The 22,169-nt window shown below is 43.8% G+C and overlaps 1 protein-coding gene across 8 annotated transcripts in view; it reads right to left on the reverse strand.

The window, feature by feature from the left end:
* Positions 1 to 22,169, reverse strand: part of FNDC3B (fibronectin type III domain containing 3B) — a 314,158-nt gene that overhangs the window by 17,004 nt on the left and 274,985 nt on the right. For all 8 annotated transcript variants that reach the window (XM_037137468.2, XM_037137471.2, XM_037137467.2 and 5 more), the window contains one exon: positions 11,343 to 11,555. In XM_037137468.2, the coding sequence (XP_036993363.2) occupies positions 11,343 to 11,555 (213 nt within the window). The remainder of the gene's footprint in view (positions 1 to 11,342; positions 11,556 to 22,169) is intronic.

Below are 22,169 nucleotides of genomic sequence, written 5' to 3' on the forward strand. Positions count from 1 at the left end.
CTGAGTCACCGGCAGCCTCAGCTTCTTCGTGCCTCCCTTTCTCCTCTGTGCAACAATGACAGTACCAGCCTCATAAATTTCTTGTGAGGTTTAAATGGGTTAATAAGAGAAGAGTATTTAGGACAGTCCTGACATGCAGAAGTCACTCAATTGTGTTGGCTATAATCATTTTACAATGCAGAGAAAACAGGACTTTATCAAAGAAGCTCTGCTCTCCCTTCTGAGACCATCTACATCACTGCCTCTTCTGGTGGAAAGTCAGCTGCGTGGTGAGCGAGGCTGCCCTGCAGACCACGCATCAGCTGGGAGGCCCCACCCCTGGGTGGGTTTAAGGCTGTGCACCCTCTCGCACATGGACCCGCCAGTGAAGCACTAGCAAGAGTCGCTTCCTCAGCACACGGGTGGGATTCAACATGCCAGCGGGTGGGATTCAACATGCCAGCAGGTGGAAGTACCTGCACAGAGCAGGTCTCAGGTAAATGCTGTTGATCCTCAATTTCTTTCTGTACACGCTGAGTGTAACTTTCATTTCAAACAATGAAGGCCCACCAAAACAAAATAAAAAAGCAGGCAAGACAACACAAAAGAATGCAATCTATTTTCCATCCCAATTCTGTAATTATTTTCTATCATTCTAAGAGGCAGGAGAAGAAAGAATCGTCTTTCTTCAGAGCCAGTGATCTATGCCAGTAGCACGGCGGCCTCTTTAGGAAGCTCATAGGTTAACATACCCTGTAGCTACAACCACTTGGGGAGAGATTAACAATAGTCATCAAATGTCTGTTTTACAAAGACCAACTTAACTTTTTGTCTCTTATGTCCTTCTGTCTTTTTAAAGCACCAACTTTGTTTTGAAATTCATTAATAAGTAAGCAAGAGGGCTTCGGTGATAAAATTAAAGGTGCTACACATCCTAAGACACAATGATGGAAGACTCCACGTTCCAAATGCAACCAAGGACACGGAGCTCAGGGCAAAGCCTTGCCATGAAGAGGACAGTCGCTCTCCGGCTTTCCTGACCCGGGTCCTGACCCCTTCCACTGAGAGCACCCAGGGTCAGTGCTTGGGCCCCACACACATTCGTGGGCCACAGGTCCTGAGACATCAGTCACAGCCAGAGGGTGACAGAAGTGTGGTTGGCTCACAGGCCTGATGCGTACCACCTAGGCATGCACTGTCCAAGCCTGGGGGAAAGGAGATCCCAGCACGGGAAGCAATCAACTGGCCATAAAGCTGGGGTGCCTAACCCACAAAAGACGGTGAAAAAACTCTCTTTGAGACCTCAGTCCCTTGATTTTTGATGGTGGTGTGGTCCAGGCAAAAGGGGCACACTATGTGGGGAGAGACCTGCTTCTCCCCGCCACACCGTGGACTCTGCTGATGGTAAAGACTGGACTGTCCTCCCTTCTTCCCGTCTCCCCCAAACACCTTGGTGAGAAGTGGCAGGGACGTGGACCCAAATCTCAGGTCTGCCTCTTACTGCTGAAGCACTCGCCCCTGCTAAGTGTCACTTTCTCCCATCTGCGAAACAGGGACAGTATCACCTCATGGGTTGTTTTAAGAGTTAAATCTGGAAAATGTGGGTAAAAAGCCCAGCCCTGAGCCCAACACACAGGAAAGGTTCAACACACAGTATCCGATGGCTCTAGACTCTGTCCGCTGAGTCCCACAGACCCCACAGGCCCATGTGCCCGAGGACGACCGTGGCTCTCCGCCCCTCCCAGGCAGGCCTCTCTCCAGCTTGCTGGGACAGTACCAGCTTATGCGCCAAGGGGAACAGGTGCATCTGAATCGGTGATGTTCCGCCACACCTGTAATGGACTGTGCTAGACAGACATATAGCTCTCTGGTGTGACCAAAGAGTAAAAATGAAATGTTCACAATGTCCCTTTTACTATACGAATGCACCTATACTACACAAACACAAAGAAATAATGTATGTGTAACAGACGACATGGTTCCTGGTCCACAGTCCATGCTCGGAAGTCACTGAGTAATTTTAGTGTCAGCTCAGGTAAAGGCATACGTAGCCATGGGGACCCCCTTGCAGGGGTGTCCAACCCATGGCCCATGGGCCACATGCAACCCAGCATAGCTATGAATGCGGCCCAACACAAATCCATAAATTTACTTAAAACATTATAAGATCATTTTTGTGAGTACATGCCACAATGCATTTAATGTGTGGCCCAGAAAACTTTGCTTCTTCCAGTGTGTCCCAGAGATGCCAAAAGGCTGGACACCCCGGCACGGTATCACAGCTCCTTAAAGGTCAACCTGGCCCCACACTGGCAGTTCCCGAGGGATCTTCTACCCCGCCCTCCGCCCCTGCTGCCCATGGCCGTGCACCTTCGCAGGCATCATCCCCACGACGCAGGGCTCCTGTGAAGACCAAGTAGAAAGGAGACAGGCGTGGAAACACCTATGGGGCCCCACTGCAGTGCCGCCCCTTTGGCACAGGGACTGACAGTCGAGGAGGTAATAACAATCTTTCAGCCAGCAGACGTGAGTCTGAGTTCAGCTTCAACTGCCTGGTGATCCTGGGCTCCAGAGCCCGGTAAGCTGCTTCCTCCTGTCAATGGGTGCGATAATTGAGCCTACCCCTCAGGGCTTGTTATGAGAATCAAATGGGACAATGCAGGGAGAATCCATCACAAAACGCCCCGCACTTGTTATTAATAAATGAGCGCCAAGCTTCACGAATGATTTAACTCCTTTCTCGGTGCTGAGAAGCCCGAAGAATATCCCCGGAAGGCACTCGTCTCACTGACACCCCCTCGGGCTTTCCAGAGGTGGATGGGAAGCTGTGCTGCAAGCACCGTCCGCCCCATCTAGTGACCCCAGGCCTAGGGGCCAAGAACCGCTGCTATAAACAGGGTGATGGGGGCGGGGCCCTGCCTCAGTGCTGCCTGTTCATGGAAATGTGGGCATTTCATTTCGGAAAGGAAAAACGGAGAGAAAAGGGGTTTTTGCACAAAAAACACTTACTTGTGAGGAACACATAAACAAGATAGAAGGTTGGTGGGTCACTGGAAGTTTACAGTTTAAATAAATTCTTCAATGGCTCTGCCTCAGCCTTGCTGCAGTGACCAAAATCCTTCTTGACACTAAACACTTGGACAGCAAGCACACGTGTGTTTTATCAGCGATTACAAAAAAATGTCCCACGATCTGTGGGTACAAAATGGCTTTGCTCATTCGACTTGTCTGTCAGAGCACTCACTCCACAGGGGTACAATGACCTTGGCCACTGTGAACTTGAATGAGTAACTCCCGAGGCTGAGTTTCCAGATGCTTGGGATAATATTAACTATCTTGTTCATCTGTTAGAAATTTTTATGAGATCCAAATGAAAGGACCAAGTAAATTCTACGATCCATGTTAAATATGTACTGGGAAGGCAAAACAACAGATTCTTGACATTTTAAAGAAATTCTAGGTGGTGGCTATAACTTTTAACCTCAGTATTTTAAGCTTTAACATTCTGAAAAATGACTTTCTTGCACTGAAGTTCAACTGAAGAAAACCCAGACATGTCTCACCTTTGAATGTTTATGTTAAATTATTTTAGAGAAAAACAATATATAAACAAGTTAATTCTTAAATGTGCTCCTTTAAAAACAGTTTTGTTTCAAAAGATATATTCAGAAGATATACCCACGAATGTTCTTGGACAGCTTATAACAAATTTGCAGGAGAACATAAGGGCTAATGCTAAGGCTTTTGTGTTCACACCTTTACTGCTACCTTAAAATTCCTAGGCCATCACAGGCTAACAGCAGCCCATTAATATCAACTCGTTGGAATGATCCAGCCTGCTGACCTCAAATGGCCTGCCACCTATTCAAGGCTGCCAAGGGCATATTTTGAAAGATGTTTCACAATATTACAAATCAACAGATGTTAGTAAGGTCAGCACGGCTATATTCCTTAACAATTACATGTCACTGTCTTTAATTTTTCTACGTTTCCCTGAGCTTTATGGCGTGAGTGCGTGAATTTCCTGTTACTGAAGTGATGTCTAGGATAGAGGATGTTTGAAAACAGAAATGAAGAGTATGTGCTCTCACTCCACCGAGAACACCAAGTCCTGTCCTGTCTATGCAGAAGCAGGTGGGAGCAGATGGCATCGTGTGGGGACACCTGAGACGGGAAGGTGCATTTCCTCAACTGGTTTTGATGTTAATGAGAGTCCCCATGTGCAGGCGGAGCGTGGAAAGTGCCAAGAGATTTTCAAAAGAGCAGCGGGGAGAGGAGCTCAACCCCTGCCCCCCGTTCCCAGATGCTCATGGACCTTGGGCCTGGGAGTGATCGGGCCACGGCACTTCCCGTTATTCTTCTTCTAAGAAACCAAATGTCACTGCAGCTACTGATGAGACTGTTTGTAGAATAAAACAAGTTCCTATTTTCAAATTTTGGGTTCAGACTGGACTTTGTTATTGATATATACAAGGTCCCAAACAAACCCAGAGTTTACTTACGAAATATTGCGTATTTGTACATGTTTAAACTTAAGTCACCTTGAAAGTACACCCCATTTGATGAAATACAACTATTGAGATGGTTTTCCCACTGCTCAAAACAGTTTTTGGACTCATCAATTTTGGTGCTTTTTAGTGCTTCTACCATATTTTGTTTCACCTCTTCCACGTTGGCAAACGTTTCCCTTTGAGGACTTTTTTTCATCCAGGGAAACAAAAACTGACCTGGGAGAGATCAGGTGAGTAGGGAGGGTGGGGCATGAGTGTGATGCTGCTTTAGGTCAAAAACTGCTGAACACTCAGCACTGCGAGGACAGGTGCCCACATAAATCATCCATCATGAAATGGGCAAGTTCACGGAAAGAGTCTTCAAAACAAATTCACTGAAGCAGGAAGCAGCCTCTCACAACAACTCCAGCTGGTGCACTGATACAGATGGGTTCCTAGAACCCCTCACCTAGCAGGGGGAAGCCTGTATTAAAAGGGGCCTGCCCTCCAGAGGTAATTCCATTTTTTGGGAGGGCTCCCCCCTCATACTCAAAAGAGATTTATTTATATTTAAAGAAAGGATGAGTAGAATCTCTAAAGACTGTCTGAGAACCTTAAAACCTCCCACTCTCTACTTTGCTTTCAAATATATAAAGGATGCGCTTCCCAGTCTTCCAAATTTCCTTTGCCCACCTCTACTTTGGTGGACTTGCCTCCACCTTACCTGATTTAGGGAAAATGGTGAAAAAAAATGTTATCCAATTCCATTTTGTTATTTATTTTTAAGTAGATAGAAATTCTATTTTTCCAATAGAAGGGAAAAAAACTGTAATCTGAATTCTACTTCTGGCTTAATCAAATTATTAAGTAGTTCATTTACCACCCCTCACTCCTGCCTGTGTCTAGACATTTTATCCTGAAATTGACTAAGCTGCAATATTCTTTATTTTGTAGGCTGAAATTTTATTCTCCTTTTCTAAGAAACAGAAATGCTCTTTTCCATTAATCAGGGACTGGAAGCAGGCTTCATTAACTCTATTTTATAAGGAGAAACACTGAGACAAAAAGAAGGGACATGCTTCTCGGCATCTAGGAACTCGGCAGCAGATCTGGGATCACAACAGAGACCTGACACCATGACTGAGGAGGACAGTCTGCCTTCTGGTAATGAAAGGTGATGCAAAAATGCCATTTACCCAACAAGGGTGATCATGTGAATCCGGACGATTCCAGAGGAATGAAGGAAGTTTCCCGAGGGTCTCTCGTGGGCCCTGACCTAGTTGCCTTCCATCTATTTCATTTAATTCATTAACATGCTCTGAGAAATATAAGCAGGAGTTTGCTCTGTAATAGGCGTACTTAAGAAGCTTCCTTTGTCCCATAGTGCTCGCCCAACCTGTCCACTTTTACTAGTCGCCTAGTGTGCATTTTTCAGGGTTACTTGATGCAGACTGTTTTCTGCCCCCCTGGAGCAGCAAACAGGCAGTCAGGCCATTCACGTGCAATTTAGCTGGCCGAAGGGAAGTGTGACGAGCTCAAGGGCTGAGTTAAATGGAAGCATGTGGTAATTGCCCACTCTGTTAGAGCCCTCTGCCCATCCCTGTTTTGCTGGAGCCTTATTTTAAAATACGTTGGCTGTCTGACTAAACCTGAACAACAGATTAATCATGAATGCATTCCTGGAATTTAAGTTCCCCTTGCTGCAGTGCTGTGTGCAATTACCGGGAACGTGGACCCAGGAGGGTCAGGACAAGAATCAGCATCAACTCCAATTCTGTTAGGGCAGTGTAACATTTCATTTCAAGAACACAGACAAATGCATCTTCAAAGTCATCAGTACAGTGTCACAACCTTAAAATGCATGAGAACCTTGTTGTTCTACTCCTGCCATTAGGTTAATACAGAATTATGAAAATGTTTACTTTGGGTTTGTATTTTTCTTGCATAGAACTAAAGATATTCAGACCCTCTTTGCTCAATCTGCTAAGAATAATGCACTAAATCATTCCATGGACAAACTAATAAAATTTTATTTTTCTGCTGAAGTTCAATTCTCTTGTGCTGTCTATTCATTGTTTCCTGTTAGTTTACTTTCTCAGAAGGATAAGCTCCATATGGGGAGGACACATACCTCATAAGACCTGGCTCACTGTAGTAATTAAAAAAACCTTTATGATTGAGTGGTCACGATCTAACTCCTAGGGATAATAAACTTAGTCCTGTAAAAATAAAGCATTGCTTTGAGGCTGCCACATTAATATGTAGCCAGTAACCTTAGACGGAACCTGTCAGTCAAAAGCCTCAATACATAGGAAACATATGTCCTGTTCCAGGGGGGAAATGTTCAGTATAGCAAGTCCTGGTATCTGGGTAAGTTCTAGGTTGATTTAGTTGGAGACAGGAATTTGGGCAAGATGCCCTTTTGGGATCCCTACTATTGACATGAAATAGCTCCAAATGGAAGTAGAGCCACGCGTAAAGTAGCAAAATAGAAAGAGGCATCTTTTACTTGAGAAATACCCAAGACCCATTTCTGTGCTTTGAAGTCTACATCCGTAATTTCCACACCGATCCTGAGCCCTTACCCCTAGTCCCCACCCTTCCTAAGGCTCTCTGTGCATGAGATTTCAAACCCTTTAGGACTCATGTAACCTCTTATCTTCACTCAGAAGCCTTCTCTGTTCACTGAAGTGTATGACAGATGCCATTCTTCCTTCCTCAATACTCTGAGCATATTGTCAGTCTTTAAGGCTTCTGAATCATGATCTGTTGAAATGTGTCTGTCCCTTCTACCTGTCCCCCACAAGCGAGATCCTTAAAGGACTCTTCCTTGGTCATCTTCGCCTGCCCAATACTTAAGCATAGTTTATTTCTTTGCATGTATAAATAGCTTTAATCTATCAAAACCATTATTTTTACCTAGATGGTAGAGGGCTATGGTAGATATCCTATTATCATAGAAAATATTTCACTTTTTTACTGAAGAATTAAATAATGTAGACAAAAAGCTCTCAATCCCTGGTACTTTATAATGCTCAATAAACACAAAGTCTGAAAATATATTTTTAGCCCAACATTATGTTTAGAATCTCTGGGTCATTTCACATGTTCTGACTGAGAGGTATAAAAATGAACAAGTAACCCAGCATATCACAGAGGCAGAACCTCAGGACTTTTGGGGTTAAAAAAGAGTTAGCATCTTTCTTATTATTTTCTTTTCAAAAGGAGAAATTAAATATGAAGGAAAAAAGAAAGCATGTCACTTTTAATGAAACTTTTTTTTGGTAAAGAATTTAGCTCACAAATGATCTACAACATTGTTGTTTTAAGATAAAAATGGTGGAAAGAACCTCAGAGTTCATCTTCCCATTCAAACTCTATTTTATGGATGAGGGAAAAGTAAGACCAATAGTTTAGCAGTCAAAATCGACTCAACTCTTTAATCTGACAATTATCAAGCTTGGAGTTATCAATTTTTATTGTGCTTCTTTTGCAAAATATGCTTTAAGACTAAAATTACTTGCATAGCTGCTAGGACAGCTGCACCAGCTCACGTATCAGCGGGTCTATTTTCAAATGCCCACAGGGACTGGCGAGGAGTCACTTAAAACAACAATGAAACCAATCTCTGGTTCTTATATTGGCCATAAGCAGAACATATAATAATATTTCTGCTACATCCATAAAAATAACTTATTACTGGTTAATGAAATCAATGCATATGGTATAGAATATGTACATCTGTTCTGAAACCCATGACTGGAAACCACTCCAGCAACAATAAGTCCAACCAAAAATACAGCTGCTGCTGAGGAAGAAGACATTATTCCTTTCAACCAAACAGGCCAGGTCCAAATCCTAAAGAACCCCCAGAGGACTAGAACTGATGAAGACTAGGCTGACGTATCCAACTCAAATGATTCCTCCCTGACGCTCAAGAACAAGATCCGAAGTTAAAGGCTTGGATTCAAGGGGCCATTCACTACACAAGTTCAACTTCAAGGCTCTAAGGAAGGTCATCTTCAAACTTAAATTAGGTCATGTTTCATCCTACTACATCGCAGGAATATTATTCCACAAATAGAACGAGAATTTATTATGCTCTACATTCCCATCACTTTAATGACTTTCTGAGAGCACTGACGAATCTAATTTTAAAAAGATAAATTTGGACTCTCGCTCATAAAATTAAGAAAAATACCGTTTCTAATAGTAAGTTTTCTTAAATTGCCATTTAAATTTAGGCAAGTCATTTATTTGATTAAAAGGCCAGTCTTGAGTGCTTTTTCCCTTCTTTTTTTGAGGAAAGAGCATTGTATTGATTACTAGATTGTGTACTATTTTCTGTCTGGCATAGTTAAATGGCTCACAACAACATACTCATTTGGACCAGTGCTCATGAAGCTTTCGTTCTGCACATCTATATAGTTCTCTGTACGAGGACCTCAGGTGGCCGCCCACACAGGACAGGACTGCAGCAAGACAGAGATGGCTGACGTGGTGCGGAGCCGTCCGCACCGCAGGACAACTAGACAGCATTCTCTATGGAGGTTCTCTCTACCACCAATGAAAGCCAAAAGCCCAGGAAAAACCATAAGGGCTCATTTATAAATTTTCTCAAATTGCTAGCATTACATGTTATCGTGCCTTCAGTTGGTCCAGAACTCCTACTCCAACCAGCTTTCTTCAGTCTGAGGAGTCCCCTGCTAGTACCATAATAAGCCTGTGAAAATGCACCGTCAGGCACACAGTACGGTAAGATGAACTGTTGGGAACCGCTCTGCCTGGTTTCAGGGATTATAACTACCCCCCCATGGCTAAGGATGAGTGAGCGACCTCCGGGATGTGAGCCACAGGAAACAAAGCTTGTCTCTGGCAGCAAATGCTGCCTCAGTTTCCTCCCTTTGCCCCCAAAGCATGGTCGGAAGTCCGTGACAGGTAAGTCTCCTCACAGTGAGGGGCAATTGGGAGGCCTTCATGTAAGGACTCGGGGGGCTGCAACAAAGAGTGAGCAATAGACCCTTGCCCCCCTGCTATGTGACATAGCCTGAGTCCCCATGTCCTCTGGGAGAAGTGCTTCCTGGCTCTGATCCACTTAAGCCTGAAAGCCTGATGGGGAGGGTGCAGCTCCTTGCCTTGCTAGAATGGATCCCGGGGAGAAGTCTGGCATAAGAAAGAATTCCTCAAAATCCTGTGAAACCTGCTTTGCTAAGAATGCTTTCATTCACATGTTAAGGGTCTGAGCAGGAAACCCTAAAGTTTCTGCAAAACCTCTTCTTGACAGACTCTGACTCAGACTAAGCCCTACGATTTCTTTGAAATGTTATCTACTGTTTGATCCTTGCCACCCTGTATTCCTGTGTATTACAACCTAATCAAAGCCCATGGAGGAGGGGGCTCGAGGCCTTTTCTTCCTTGGAGAAACTGGCCACCTCTCCTCCCCAAGCAGATCATGTCTTGTTTACTTTCACCTATGGAGGGCAGGGGGACTTACCCGCCCCCACAAGGGGGAAAAGTTGCCCCCACAATGAACGACCTTGTCTTTGAGTGAGTATGCATCAATCTGTAGTGAACCTGCCAGAAGAAGCCTCACTTTCCCAGCACTTGCTGCAACAGGACTAGTTTCCAATAGAACAATCACTTTTAGTTTTTCTGTAGCCAAACTACTGGGCTTGAAAGATCCTTCAGAGTCAAGTTCAAATGTCACCTGCTCCAAAAAGCCATTCCTGATCCTACGACCAGATGACCTCTGTTTTCTCCAAATTCCCAGAGTGCTTTGCTCCTATGTCTGCATCCTCCACACTCCCAGAGCTCTTTTTCCAATGGCACAAATGTTCTCTGCCCACTCGTGTGTTGATATTATTATGCTCCTGGAGGCAGAGCCTTTTTTTCTCTTGATCCACAGAAGGCCACCTCAATCAGTGCCTTCTGCACAGCAGGATTCATTCCATGACATTGAAGCAAATCAAAGTACTTGAGTATGGACCGGAGGGCGGAGGCTGGACGAGGGTTTCCATGCTACCTAAGACCAGCTCCGCATGTAAAAGGGGCAGGACACGATGATGCACAAAAGGGAAATGACAGAAATACTCTGCATTAGCACCGGTCTGGTGCTTCAGTGGGTGCGCCGGAGGAAAAGCGGCGGCCCGTCCCACCTCTTCACCTGGTATTTTGATTCGGACTTTTGGTAACAGAACATTTTTCTGTCATCCTTAACTTCTGTTCTGCATCTGCATTATTCTTAAACACAGGTCAGCTGCCCACCTTACGATTGGCCATTTTCAGAGGAAATGAAGTTAGGTTAAATAAATACTATGTGAAAGGTTGGATTTGATTTCTGGGGCCCAGGGTGTTTCTATGGAGTCTGATGAAGAATCTCCTATTTGCCCTGGTTAATTTAATATTGCATCGCCTACAGTCGCAGAGTATAATCCCCATCTGTAAATCACCACAGCTATTTCAGATTGGTAAACATGTTTGTCCTGATGGTTACTGAATATTTAAAGAGGTAACATCTCTTTCTGAGTGTTATTTCCCTCTGCACTCGTGACTAATCTAATGCTATTACACTGAGTAGGCTTGAATTTGACAATTTTCCTTTTAGATCATTTCTCTCCATTATCTGTCTTCATGAAAGAAAAAACAAACACATATGTCATCTGATATGGGCAAATCAGGACCTTTCGAATGTTAGTGAGGAAGTTCCAAATGAAGCCTAGAGGGTGGAACTTTGAGTATAGAAATGTGGGACCTGATGACATAGGAAATCTTTCACCAAAGAGGAAGGGTGTTTCAGAGGACAAACGAACAAGGCGATTTCAGTCCAAAGCCAAGGTCACGGGACTTCCTTGTGCCCCCCTCACCACCGCGTACCTCTTGTTTCTGTCCTCCAGCTGTAGCGTGTACACCATGTCGTCGGCAGCGTGGGTCTTGGCGCTACTGTCTCCCCACTTCAGCTTCAGGCTCTGAGGCCCGGCCGCAGCACATTCGAGCCTAGGAGGCAAGGGTGGTAATGGCCGAGTTTTTGCTTTAATGAACTGACTAAAGGGTCCAGCTCCAATTTCATTTATGGCCTGGATTCTGATCCTGGAGAATGAAAAAATAAAAACATTGCAATGTAAGCAGCAGCAATTCCTCATGTGGAATAAACATTGTGTGAAGTATTTATTACTTGCCCCTAAAGCAGTATCATGGAATAGAAAAAAACAAAGCAAAAATACCAAAGTAATTCAAGACACCTTTCTATGTAATCAACTGTGCTGTGAGTATAACAATAAACAAAAAGGCACATTAGCACGATATTCCTATGCTTTTTTAATTAAAAAAAAAAAAGGCTGTTGTCTGAGGGAAGACATCCTAAAGAAATTTAGCTGCTTCAAAGTCAGTTTTGGAAGTAAGTGGGCTACAAAGACCAAACAAACAGAACAGATGAGTCTCCCCCAGAGTTCACAAACAAGGGTGACGCCTGTCCACGAGGCATCTTTGTTCCCTTTCTCCAGCTTCACCCAACGACCTCTGCCCGTTCTTACCCAGAGCGCAGCGCGTGCACACTGCTGGTGACAGGGTGTCCCGCAGATGCACAAAAATCCTAACTGGGTGCTTACTCTGCACCGTGTGATGGGTACTAAAAGTACTAACAGTGCCCTCAGGGTCTAGGAATTTAAAACCAAAGAGAGTTAAATTATATATGTAAATTAGTACCCTAATATTATTCCTATTTTCCTTGTTTCTCTATTTCCTTCCTGATTGACTGAAACAGTTCTCCAAGGTCATCATGCATCAAACCTATGACATTGCTCCATCCTCATCCTCAACACCTCTTCCCGCAGCATCTGAATGTTTTTGAAGCTTGTTTCCTCCCGGCGTTCAGTGGCCTTTCTCCTCTACTCTCAGACCAAAGGGCTCATACACAGCCCCACCCCACCCTCTGTTCTCCCTCTCTCGTCTGTACAATATGGGCAGCTCTCTGCGCAGCCTTGGACACTTCCACAGCTTCATGCACTTCAAGACCACTCCCAGTCCTGCGTCTCCTCCATCCCTTCATGCCCTGCTCCTAGGCCTTGAGCAGAAACCTCCATCCACCCAGGCCCCTTGCTAGGTTCACAGGCATCTAACTGAGATGAATGGGGCAGAGTGGTGTCACATTTAAAGTTGAGCTGAATTGAAAACAGTATTTAAGACATGTGATAAAAAATATAGTCAAAGACATACATTCTTGGGGAACAGATTAGTTTAAAACAGTCCTATAATTTAGGTTTATGCACTTCTCATTTACAACACTTATTGCTTATACTTAAATAGAAAGTATTTAAGTATCCCTATAGCTAAATTCATCCTGAGTGTAAGTGTAACCTTAATTAGCCTTAATTCTTCAAATTTAAAGATTATATAATTCTACAAGTCAATATAATAATATGCCTGTAGATTATTAAGAACAAACAAACTAGATTCATTCCAGGTGAGAGGGTGTGAGTACACTCCATCCTGTCTCTCCCACTGAATGAAGTTATTAAACTAGGACAGAACAAGTGAGCAGCTATTTAAGAACTCCAATAATTAAACCGGAGCTGGAGAACTTGGGGGAAAATCTGAACTATCACTGAACCACCAGTGAGTTTACCACTGCTCCCCCTCACCCTGCCCAGGCTGGTCTCACTGCAACCTGACACCCAGGAGCAGACACCTGCTCCTGAACTTCCACCAGAAGCCTTCAGTCAAACAGAGAGAGAAGGCAGTCTTTGGACACTCACAATGAACAGGGAAAACCCCCATGCCCTTCCCCCTACTTTTCTACATCCTTTCCCTTCCTAGCCCTTAGCCAATTCATATCAACAGTCTAAAGAAGAAGAAAAAATCACCTAATCATACCAATTAATACAGAAAAAGCATCCAATGGAATCTAACATCTATTCGTACTAAAAGTTCTCAGCATAATAGAAATAGAAGGAAACTTTCCATCCTGACAAGGGCATCTACAGAAACACCACAGCTAACATTATATATTTACCATTATACTTAATGATAAAGTACTCAATGATTTCTCTTTAAGACAAGGCGAGGATGCCTACTCTCGCCATTCCCATTCAACACCATCTACTGGGAATTCTAGAGAGTAGGGGGAAAGGCATAGAGTTAGGGGAAAAAAAACAAACCCAGAAACCACAAGACACTGCTGAAAATATTAAAGACCACCTAAATGGAGAGAGACATACTGTGTTCATGAATTATAAAACTCCTCCCAGAGGACTTATTATAAAGCTACATCATCATGACGGTGTGGGACTAGTAAAGAGACGGACTCACAGATCAATATAACAGGATACAGACTCCAGAAATAGACCCACACAAATATGGCCAATTGATTTTTTTGACAAATGTGCAAAAGTAATTCAATGGAGAAAGAATAGAAGCAATTAGATATCAAGAGTGAAAAAAATAAACCTCAATCTAAAGCTCATTTTATTCTAAACTTAACTCAGACTGGATCACAGATTTAAGTGTAAATCATAAAACTTTTTGGAGAAAGAATAGAAACAATTAGGTGTCCAAAGTGAAGAAAATAAATCTCAATCTGAAGGTCATTTTAGTCTAAACTTAACTCAGAATGGATCACAGATTTAAGTGTAAATTATAAAATTTTTAATAACAGGAAAAAATACTTGTAACCTAAAATTAGGCAAAGAGTTTTTAGATAGCATGTGGAAAACATGATTCACAAAAGAACGAAACTGAAAAAGTGAGCTTCATAAAAATTAAAAACTTCTGCACTCTCAGGACAAGATACAGACTGGGAGAAAATATGTGCAGGTTATGTATCTGACAAATAAACTGTATCCAGAATGTACAAAGACCTCTAAAACTCAACAGTAAGAAAACAACACAATAGCTTCATGGCATTAATATAAGAGTAATTTTCTATGATTGGACAATAAAAAATTTTTCTCCAACTGTAGAAAAAAAATCTTGTTTAAAAGGTGGTAGTCATGGTGGTAAGAATTACTGCCCTTCCCCACCTTCTCAGGAAAAGGGAATTAAGCCAAACATCGTCTCAGTCTTCCTTCGAAAGTATAACAAATCTCCTCACTTCGAAGTTTGCATTACTGCCTTTCTAGCATTTAAACTGCCGTTCCTTCCCTTTCCTCTGGGCAGGTATTCCCAGAGCCCAGAGGTCAGGACGCGTTCTCTCATCTGCTCACCCACAGACCTGCAGAGCTCACTCTGTGTTCTGGGTTTGGCTCTGTGCAGCACAAACGCCCTAAATGAGATAATCATTGCTTAAGATTGTTGTTCTGCTCAAGAAAAAATATACTAAGAAATCTAAATCATTTATAGGAATTAAAAATATTTTATAAAATATAGTATCAAAAATGGATTTAATATTTGATTTTTTTTTGAATTTCACTTATTTCCCCAAAGCCTCCATGGTGTTTTGATAGGTACTGGGTTCCTTACGTTGGAGCTCTATGGTTCTCTGATCTTTGACTGAGAAGACGCCCTGGCACACAGTCTCTGCTTCACATGCGCAGCGCCAGCGCAGTGACAGGAACACTGCAGCAGCACTGCAACTCCCTTCAGCAGTGGGACTCCCGCTGCGGTCGCCTTGGGCAACTCATCTAACACCCTCCAATCACAGTTTTCTTAAGTAGAAAACGGGGACAGCAACACCTTCACTGCATTTATGGACAGGATTACTTAAGATAAGGGATATGGAAAGCACCTTATATCTTTTTTAATATTTAAATGTATCTTTTCAGTAGTTTAAAGTACACATATTTTAAAAATATATTTAAACATTTAAATATTTCATACTCCACCATACAACCAGAAAAAGAATTCAGAAGCACTCTGGCGACCTCTAAAGGGCTAATGCACAGAGTCGTCACTAGTAGCTAGTCTGCGGGCTTCCTCCGTCAGGAAGAAGACGTGCTGCGCACCCAGGAGGAGCGGCTCTGTGCCGGGCACACCAACGTGCGCCTTCATCTGAGCTGCATTATTGCCATGACCTCGCTTTATGACTTGAGTACTTCGCTGCTTCCCCTAATTATGGTCAAGGGTCTGGCAATAGCTAGAAGGACTGGCTTCTTCGTGAACCACCCTCAGGAGGTGAGGGTGAGACAAAGAGCTCGGGAACAGATGCAGGTGCTGACCATGACCACCGAGGAGCACTGCCGCGAACAACACCGAACACTCGCTCTGCACAAGGCTCTGCTCTTGGAGTAGGAACGAGTAACTTCCCTGGCCGTTAGAGATGAGGCTAAACTCCCAGAGGTGAAATAATGCAACCTCAGTGACACGGTGCCTACTAGGTACTGAAGTCCAGGTTCGATATGTACGACATGATCTCTGACTTCTACCCCACACCAGTGAGGCAGGAAGTACTTTGTCTATTTTAAAGGGAATGAACTGCCGCCAGCTAGGTTCAGTCATCAGCACTGATGAACCCGGGTCAGAACTGGGTAACAAACGGGTTTCAGGCTCCAAGTCTTGGGGTATTCTGGCGCACTGTACTCTCCTAAATGCAACCTGGACCACACACGGCTTCTAATCCAATCAAAATATCTTTTTAATTCAAACCACACTTTCAGCTCAACAGCTGCCTTTTGCTAATGAAACACATATTTAAAACAGCCAACAAATGTGCTTTCACATTATTGAAATAACTTTGGGCCTTGAAATCAACTATCTAGATTTTAAAATACTTCAATTTATCCCCCACTTTTACAAAAACACATTTTGCTTTAGTAAAAATGCATGGAAAACAGTTTTCCGTGTAGCCGATGCACTAAACTAATGTTAATGAGTTCTAATGATCAAGTCATATTCCATATTGAAGAAGAACTGTGGAGCCGGCACAATGAAAAGAGGCCAGGTCTCCTTGTGTTCTGATAAACATTCAGAAGTCAGAGCCCAGAAGGCTGGGAAAGCGGAACAAAGACTAAGGTACTTAGTGTTCATTTTGTTTTGGAGTAAAAAATGCACTACGTGAAAGTAATCTCCTAATTCCAGCGAGAGCTCACCTGGGACTAATGAGCAAAACACTCGCACTCACCTAAGAAACAAGTCCAAGAATTCATCTCGTAAAAAACTGACTTTCAGGTTTTATTAAATTAATTAAAGTTTATCCCAAACCCAAACTTGAGAAGTCTCTTGGCTGAATGATATGTGATATGTGGTATGTTAATCTGGAAATTCAAATAGAATATGCAGGACAATTTTTTCTGTTTGTTTTTTTTACATGCATTGCATATTGGTTTCTGAAATCTTAAGGTCTACAACCTAAGTATAAGGGAAATGGAAGTTTGCTTTCCAATTTAGGAAAGTGATGTAACTCTGAGAAAGTCTACGTTGGCTAGACTGATGTGAACAATCTCTTCAAGTGTCCAGGAGCCTGCAATGCCCATTGATACACTGATAGTACTGATTAAATAAATCAAATTAAGAAGAACATTCTTTGTAAGTTTTTATTAAAAATCTACTTTTAAAATTCTACTGTCTAGTTCTACATGCTAGATATACTCCCACTTCAGATCACAACCTGCTATAATGCACCTGACACACACAACCAAATTTTGGACACCATCTGTACTAAAAGAAGAATGACTTTTAAAACTAACCCTTCTCAACTGGGGAAGGTGACTTGTTGTTCACGGTCAGCCATCCTAGTACTCAGGGCACCTGGAGCACAGAGGTGGGTGGGCAGGGACAGCGTCCCCCTCCCATGAAGGGCTGGGGAAAGGAGAGGACTGACAAGCAGAACGTAGGCTTTTTACAATACACGCCCACCCCCAATCTAATATCTCTCTGATCATCTGACTAAAGAATAGAAAAAATATACGAGAAGAGAGTAACTAGCAGCTAACTGCTGAAGGAATTTAAAGTAGTAGTGTTAACACAGGAAACCTCTTTGGGGAGACCTGTGTTGGAGAGCAGTTACTCAGAGGCAGCTTCCTGGAAGGCAGCCTGAGCTGGCTCAGGTTCAGCCCCTGCTGCAGCCTGGCTGCTCCTCCTGGCAGCTCCCAGGGCTCTCAGCCGCCCTTCGGTTTCCACCCTTAGGCTTGCTTTTTTTCCTGTGCTGCCTTGACAGGAGAAGAATGACCTTAAATATCTCCCACACTGCTTCAAGGAAAATGCTAGGTTTCCACAGACACTCCTACCTCTAATCTGGTCACAACCCACTTTCCAGCTCACTTCCTTCCTCCCAAACATTGGCAACAGGATTTATTGAGTGCTTACTTACGATGCGTGAAGTGCCTAAAACCTTACCTACAATACACAACAGCTCTACTGGATAGTTAAAGTTATTATCCCTGTTTGCAGACCAGAAAACTGAGACACAGAAGGTTTCGAAGGTCACAGAGACAGTAAGTGAGGGATGCAGGACTGAGGTGAAGGCTGTCTGACTCCGCTGTGCTGCTTCTGAACTCGGCAGCGTGTGTCTCCTAATAAAGCCCACCTCATGTTAGGATGAAATGATTTATGATTCACTTCTTGACAGGCTAATGCAGTGGTTGACATAGAGTAAGGACTCAATAAATGTTATTTTCATCCCCATTTTACTGAGCAAAAAGGGCATAAATGAGCATAACAAACAAATCTACCGTTAGTTGTTTGCCAGCTCAGTATGAGTCAGACGTATAATGAGGCTGCCAAAAAAAGTAATGTTAGGCAACCTTACTAACTGTTCCACTTGGAAAACAAGTAAGGTGACAGCCTTGCTCTTCTCTCAGCCAGCCAGCCAGCACCATGTCTGGTGGCCTGGGCATGGCTCATGAAGGGGCCTTCAAGGCCCCTGGCCGGTATGGCTGGGTTGGTTGGAGCACTGTTCTGTAAGCCAAAGGGTTGTGGATGCAACACACAACCACCCCAAAACACAAAAAAAAGAGAAAACCAAGCAAACCGAAAAGAATTATGTTTGGGGGGGAAAAAAAAAAAAAAAAACAGGAAGCTACTTAGCGCACAGTGTCTGGCTGCACCTCAGTTTCTGATTCAGCAGGTCTAGAGTAGGGCCTGATAATTTGCGTATCATTAATTTTCCCGGTGAGGCTGGTGTTGCTGCCTCAGGGTCCACAGTTTGAGAACTGCTGCTCTAGAGGAAGGCCCAGGATCAGCCGTGTAGAGTTTAGACAGAGAGAGGCTTCAGCATGATAGGCTTGTTCACAACCAGAAAGAACTGCCTGCAGGAACCACTGCCTGAAAGTGAAGATGACGAAGCCCCGGTACTGGGAAGGGGACTGTGTCTCCGTCAGCTTGCAAAGACTGTGACTCTGTGGCAGGATGCAGTGGAAGGAGAGCACGCCGCTGTTACTAATAACGTCTTTCCCCTCCTCACACCAAAACCCAAGCTCAATGTCAAACTCAGCTCTAAGCTTAAAAGTCATGCCTTTAGAAAGAGCATTGTAATTTCAAACAGGGTGTCAGGAAGCCACTGATTTTTTTTAAATCCTCACCCAAGGAAATGTCCACTGGACTTTAGAGCAAGAGGAAGGGGGAGGGAAGAGAGGGAGGGGAGGGGAGGGAAGGTGAGAGAGAAACACTGACGAGAAAGACGAACATGGGCCTCCTGTGCTCAGCCTGAATGGGGACCAAGAACCCACAGCCCAGGTATGTGTCCTGACCAGGAATCAACCGGGAACCCCTTGGTGCATAGGGTGGCACTCCAACCATCTGAGCCACACGGGCCAGGGCGAGCCAATGTGTATTTTTGCAAGCACCAATGGAGAAGCGATGGATCTATTAGAACACCTTTTGTGCAACAGGTTTGCTAGAGAGGTGAACTTTTCTGTCCCCACAATACAGGAAAAAACAAAACAAAACAAAACAAAACTCAGTGTGAGAACAATTTGTAACTACTGAAAGTTAAAAAAAAAAAAAACCAAAGAAACAAGTCCTTTACCGAAGCCCTGTATCCTGCTTAAGATGTTTTATTGCACATTTTTATCCAGAACATCATGATCTGTTCATTTATATTTTAACAAATTTATGGGTCAGAAAAGGGTGAGGTAAAAGTTGATTGGACCAAAATTACATCCTTGGTTCCTTAAGGTACTCACTTTATATTTCACTATAAGCGTTGCAATTGTGTTTCTGAAACAAAAGAACAGGACCGAGGCTGCCCAGAGCCCCACTATGGAGTACCCAATTACGTACTATAGAGACTAGTGTGAAGTTGTATTGAGATGATCTTAAATGTGGGTAATAAGCTTAGTGCCTTAAATATGAAATATCCGATTGACTGACCAGCAAAGACTTAGGTTAAATCTTTTCCTTGGGGGACTGAGGGGGTGGGGTGGAGAGAAGAACACAACGTATGACTAGAGCCAAAGGTTTGGCTTTTCTAAAACTATTCAGCTTCGGGCAATGTCTAAACTGGTATCATCTGAGCTGTCCGTCGGGTTGAGAGCTGACAGTCTCCCAGTGTGACTTTCCACATTCAGCTTAATATATTAGCCTTCTGTATTAATACTAAATAGAGTCCTGAGGTATATCTATGTTCATTCTGTCAGAGTCTCTACGTTACTAAACCATTTCATCTTCTCCATAACAGAACTTCTTCTGAGAAACTTTTTTAATGAGTGGAAGATATTTTTCATAACTTCCCCTGTATCTGGCATTGTATCATGAAGCAAAGACTCCCTACATCAGTGACTCCATCTGAGCTGCAGGTGTCTTTCTAAAAGTCATCGATCGGACTGTGCGTTGACTAGTACAAGTCAGCATTTCTCCAGTACCATCCTACTATAAATCTTATTGTTTATAACCACTGAAGCCACCTTTAGGGTAGGCACAAGATCAGGAAGAGGTGGAGCTCCTGGGCTAGCACCCGGCCCTAAAAGCCCTTTCATGGTGCCCGATCCGAATGTCAGAGCACCAGCCCGAGGACTTGAGCCCACTCTAAGGTAGACAGGGAGTGAACCAGAGTGGTCACGAAGCTTTTTGGCGAGTCCCTAAACCAGTGTGCTTCTTCAGTTTTCTGGCCTCATGAGGGATTAAGGTCAAGCAATATTCTGGACATCTGGTCTCTTACAAACAGCTCGGGGTCATTTCCCCCAGAGACGCTGACTTGGTCATTTCCCCCAGAGACAAACCTCACAGACAGGTTTCCTCAGAGCATCGTCATGGGGGAAATTCCCTGATGTCCTTCAAGGTCTGGGTTTAATCATTTCCTCAGCACCTGAGTGAAACGAGTAGCAGGCTCTGGGCACAATGGGCGCTGACAGGGCATTGAAACACCAGAGTGGAGACTGCTGCTCCAAGGCCGACTGGAAAGGTCATGACCGAAGGACTGCCCTTGGCCTGCCCTGTTACTCTGTTTCTAATTCCAATCCTGCTGGGAACCACCTGACCATTCTGCGCCGGGGCCTTCCTCTCTGAAATGTCAGCAGGCCTGTGTACACAGCGTTATTTTCGGCCTGGGGCGGACGCCACAGTAACCACTATCTCGGGTTGCTGTTTCAGCCTCCCCCAACCCTGAGAGCTCCCAGGGCAAGAGTATCGCTCGCCAACGTTTCACAGACCCGCCGTGTCAAGTGCACTACTCCAAAGAGTCTGTCATTGTTTTGAAAAGCAAAATGAATATACTTATTGGAATTTTTCGCAAAAGATTCGGTAAGAAAGAAAAAGAGATAATAAGATACGGCAGAACGGAGCTTTCCTGTTTTACAACTGATTAGTGGTTCTTCCTTCAGCTTCTGGAAATACAAAGGCAGCGCAGAGACAACTGAACTGGGAAAACTGCGGGAGAAAATGGGTGAGGTGATGAATCCTCTTCTTCACCCCCGACCCCATCCCGAGAAAGACTGGTGTTTGATGGTGACCTTGACGATGATGAAAAGTAGGATGCGCGTGTACTGTGCGCTTGCTCTGTACTGCTGTGCTGTACATAAACGTTTGATGTGAATTTCTTTACTCCTCACAATATGCTTATGAGGTAAGTCTTGGTTCTCATTTATGGAAGAAACTGAGGCACATCAAGGTTCTGTAACTGGCCTAAAGGCATAGCCAATGAGCTGAATCTACGCTCGTCTTCACCTGCCCGAAAAACCATTCAACCTGACGAAGGGAGATGCCCCACAGGGCCCACGTGTTTAACCCAGAGGAGTCCTGCCCTCCTCAGAAGCTGACCGTGAACTTGTCGTTTCGAGTGAGCTATGGCAACGCGGTGAGAAGAGGAAGGAGAGGAGGCTGGCTCCCAGACGAGAACGCTGGGGAGAAGGAGGTATGTGGCTGTTAAGTGAGCTTTACTCCAGGCATGTTATTTATTCTTTCTCTGGAAGCTTGCGAAACCCTGAGTAAAAGCTACATCACAAATTCTTTGTACCACTGTGTCTGCTTTTAGGAAATCAGGAAGAGTGGAGCCCTGCTTCAGAGGTGGGCAAGTACATGTCCAGGACAGAGCATGTCCACAGAAGGATCCGTGTCACAGCAAAAGTACAAACAAAACAGTAAAAATGCAAAGAAAAGTGGTTACCAAGAGACCAAGAGGAAGCAACGGATTCAAAGTGAAGGGTGAAGCTGTGTAAATTTGTAATGGACTCATAAACTATAAAGCAATACAAGTGTTAAAGCTATATTTGTGTTTAGTAATCTTAAATGTATTAGGAATGTAATCTACAGAATACTTAGAACTGTACTTAGAATTTACTCATCTGCCCTTAAGGACTTGGAGGGTCTGTAGGTACAGTACTGATGTGTCTGTCCATG

Source organism: Artibeus jamaicensis, unplaced genomic scaffold (genome assembly GCF_021234435.1).
Source record: "Artibeus jamaicensis isolate MK-2021 breed Jamaican fruit bat unplaced genomic scaffold, CSHL_Jam_final scaffold_474, whole genome shotgun sequence".
NCBI lineage: Eukaryota > Metazoa > Chordata > Mammalia > Chiroptera > Phyllostomidae > Artibeus > Artibeus jamaicensis.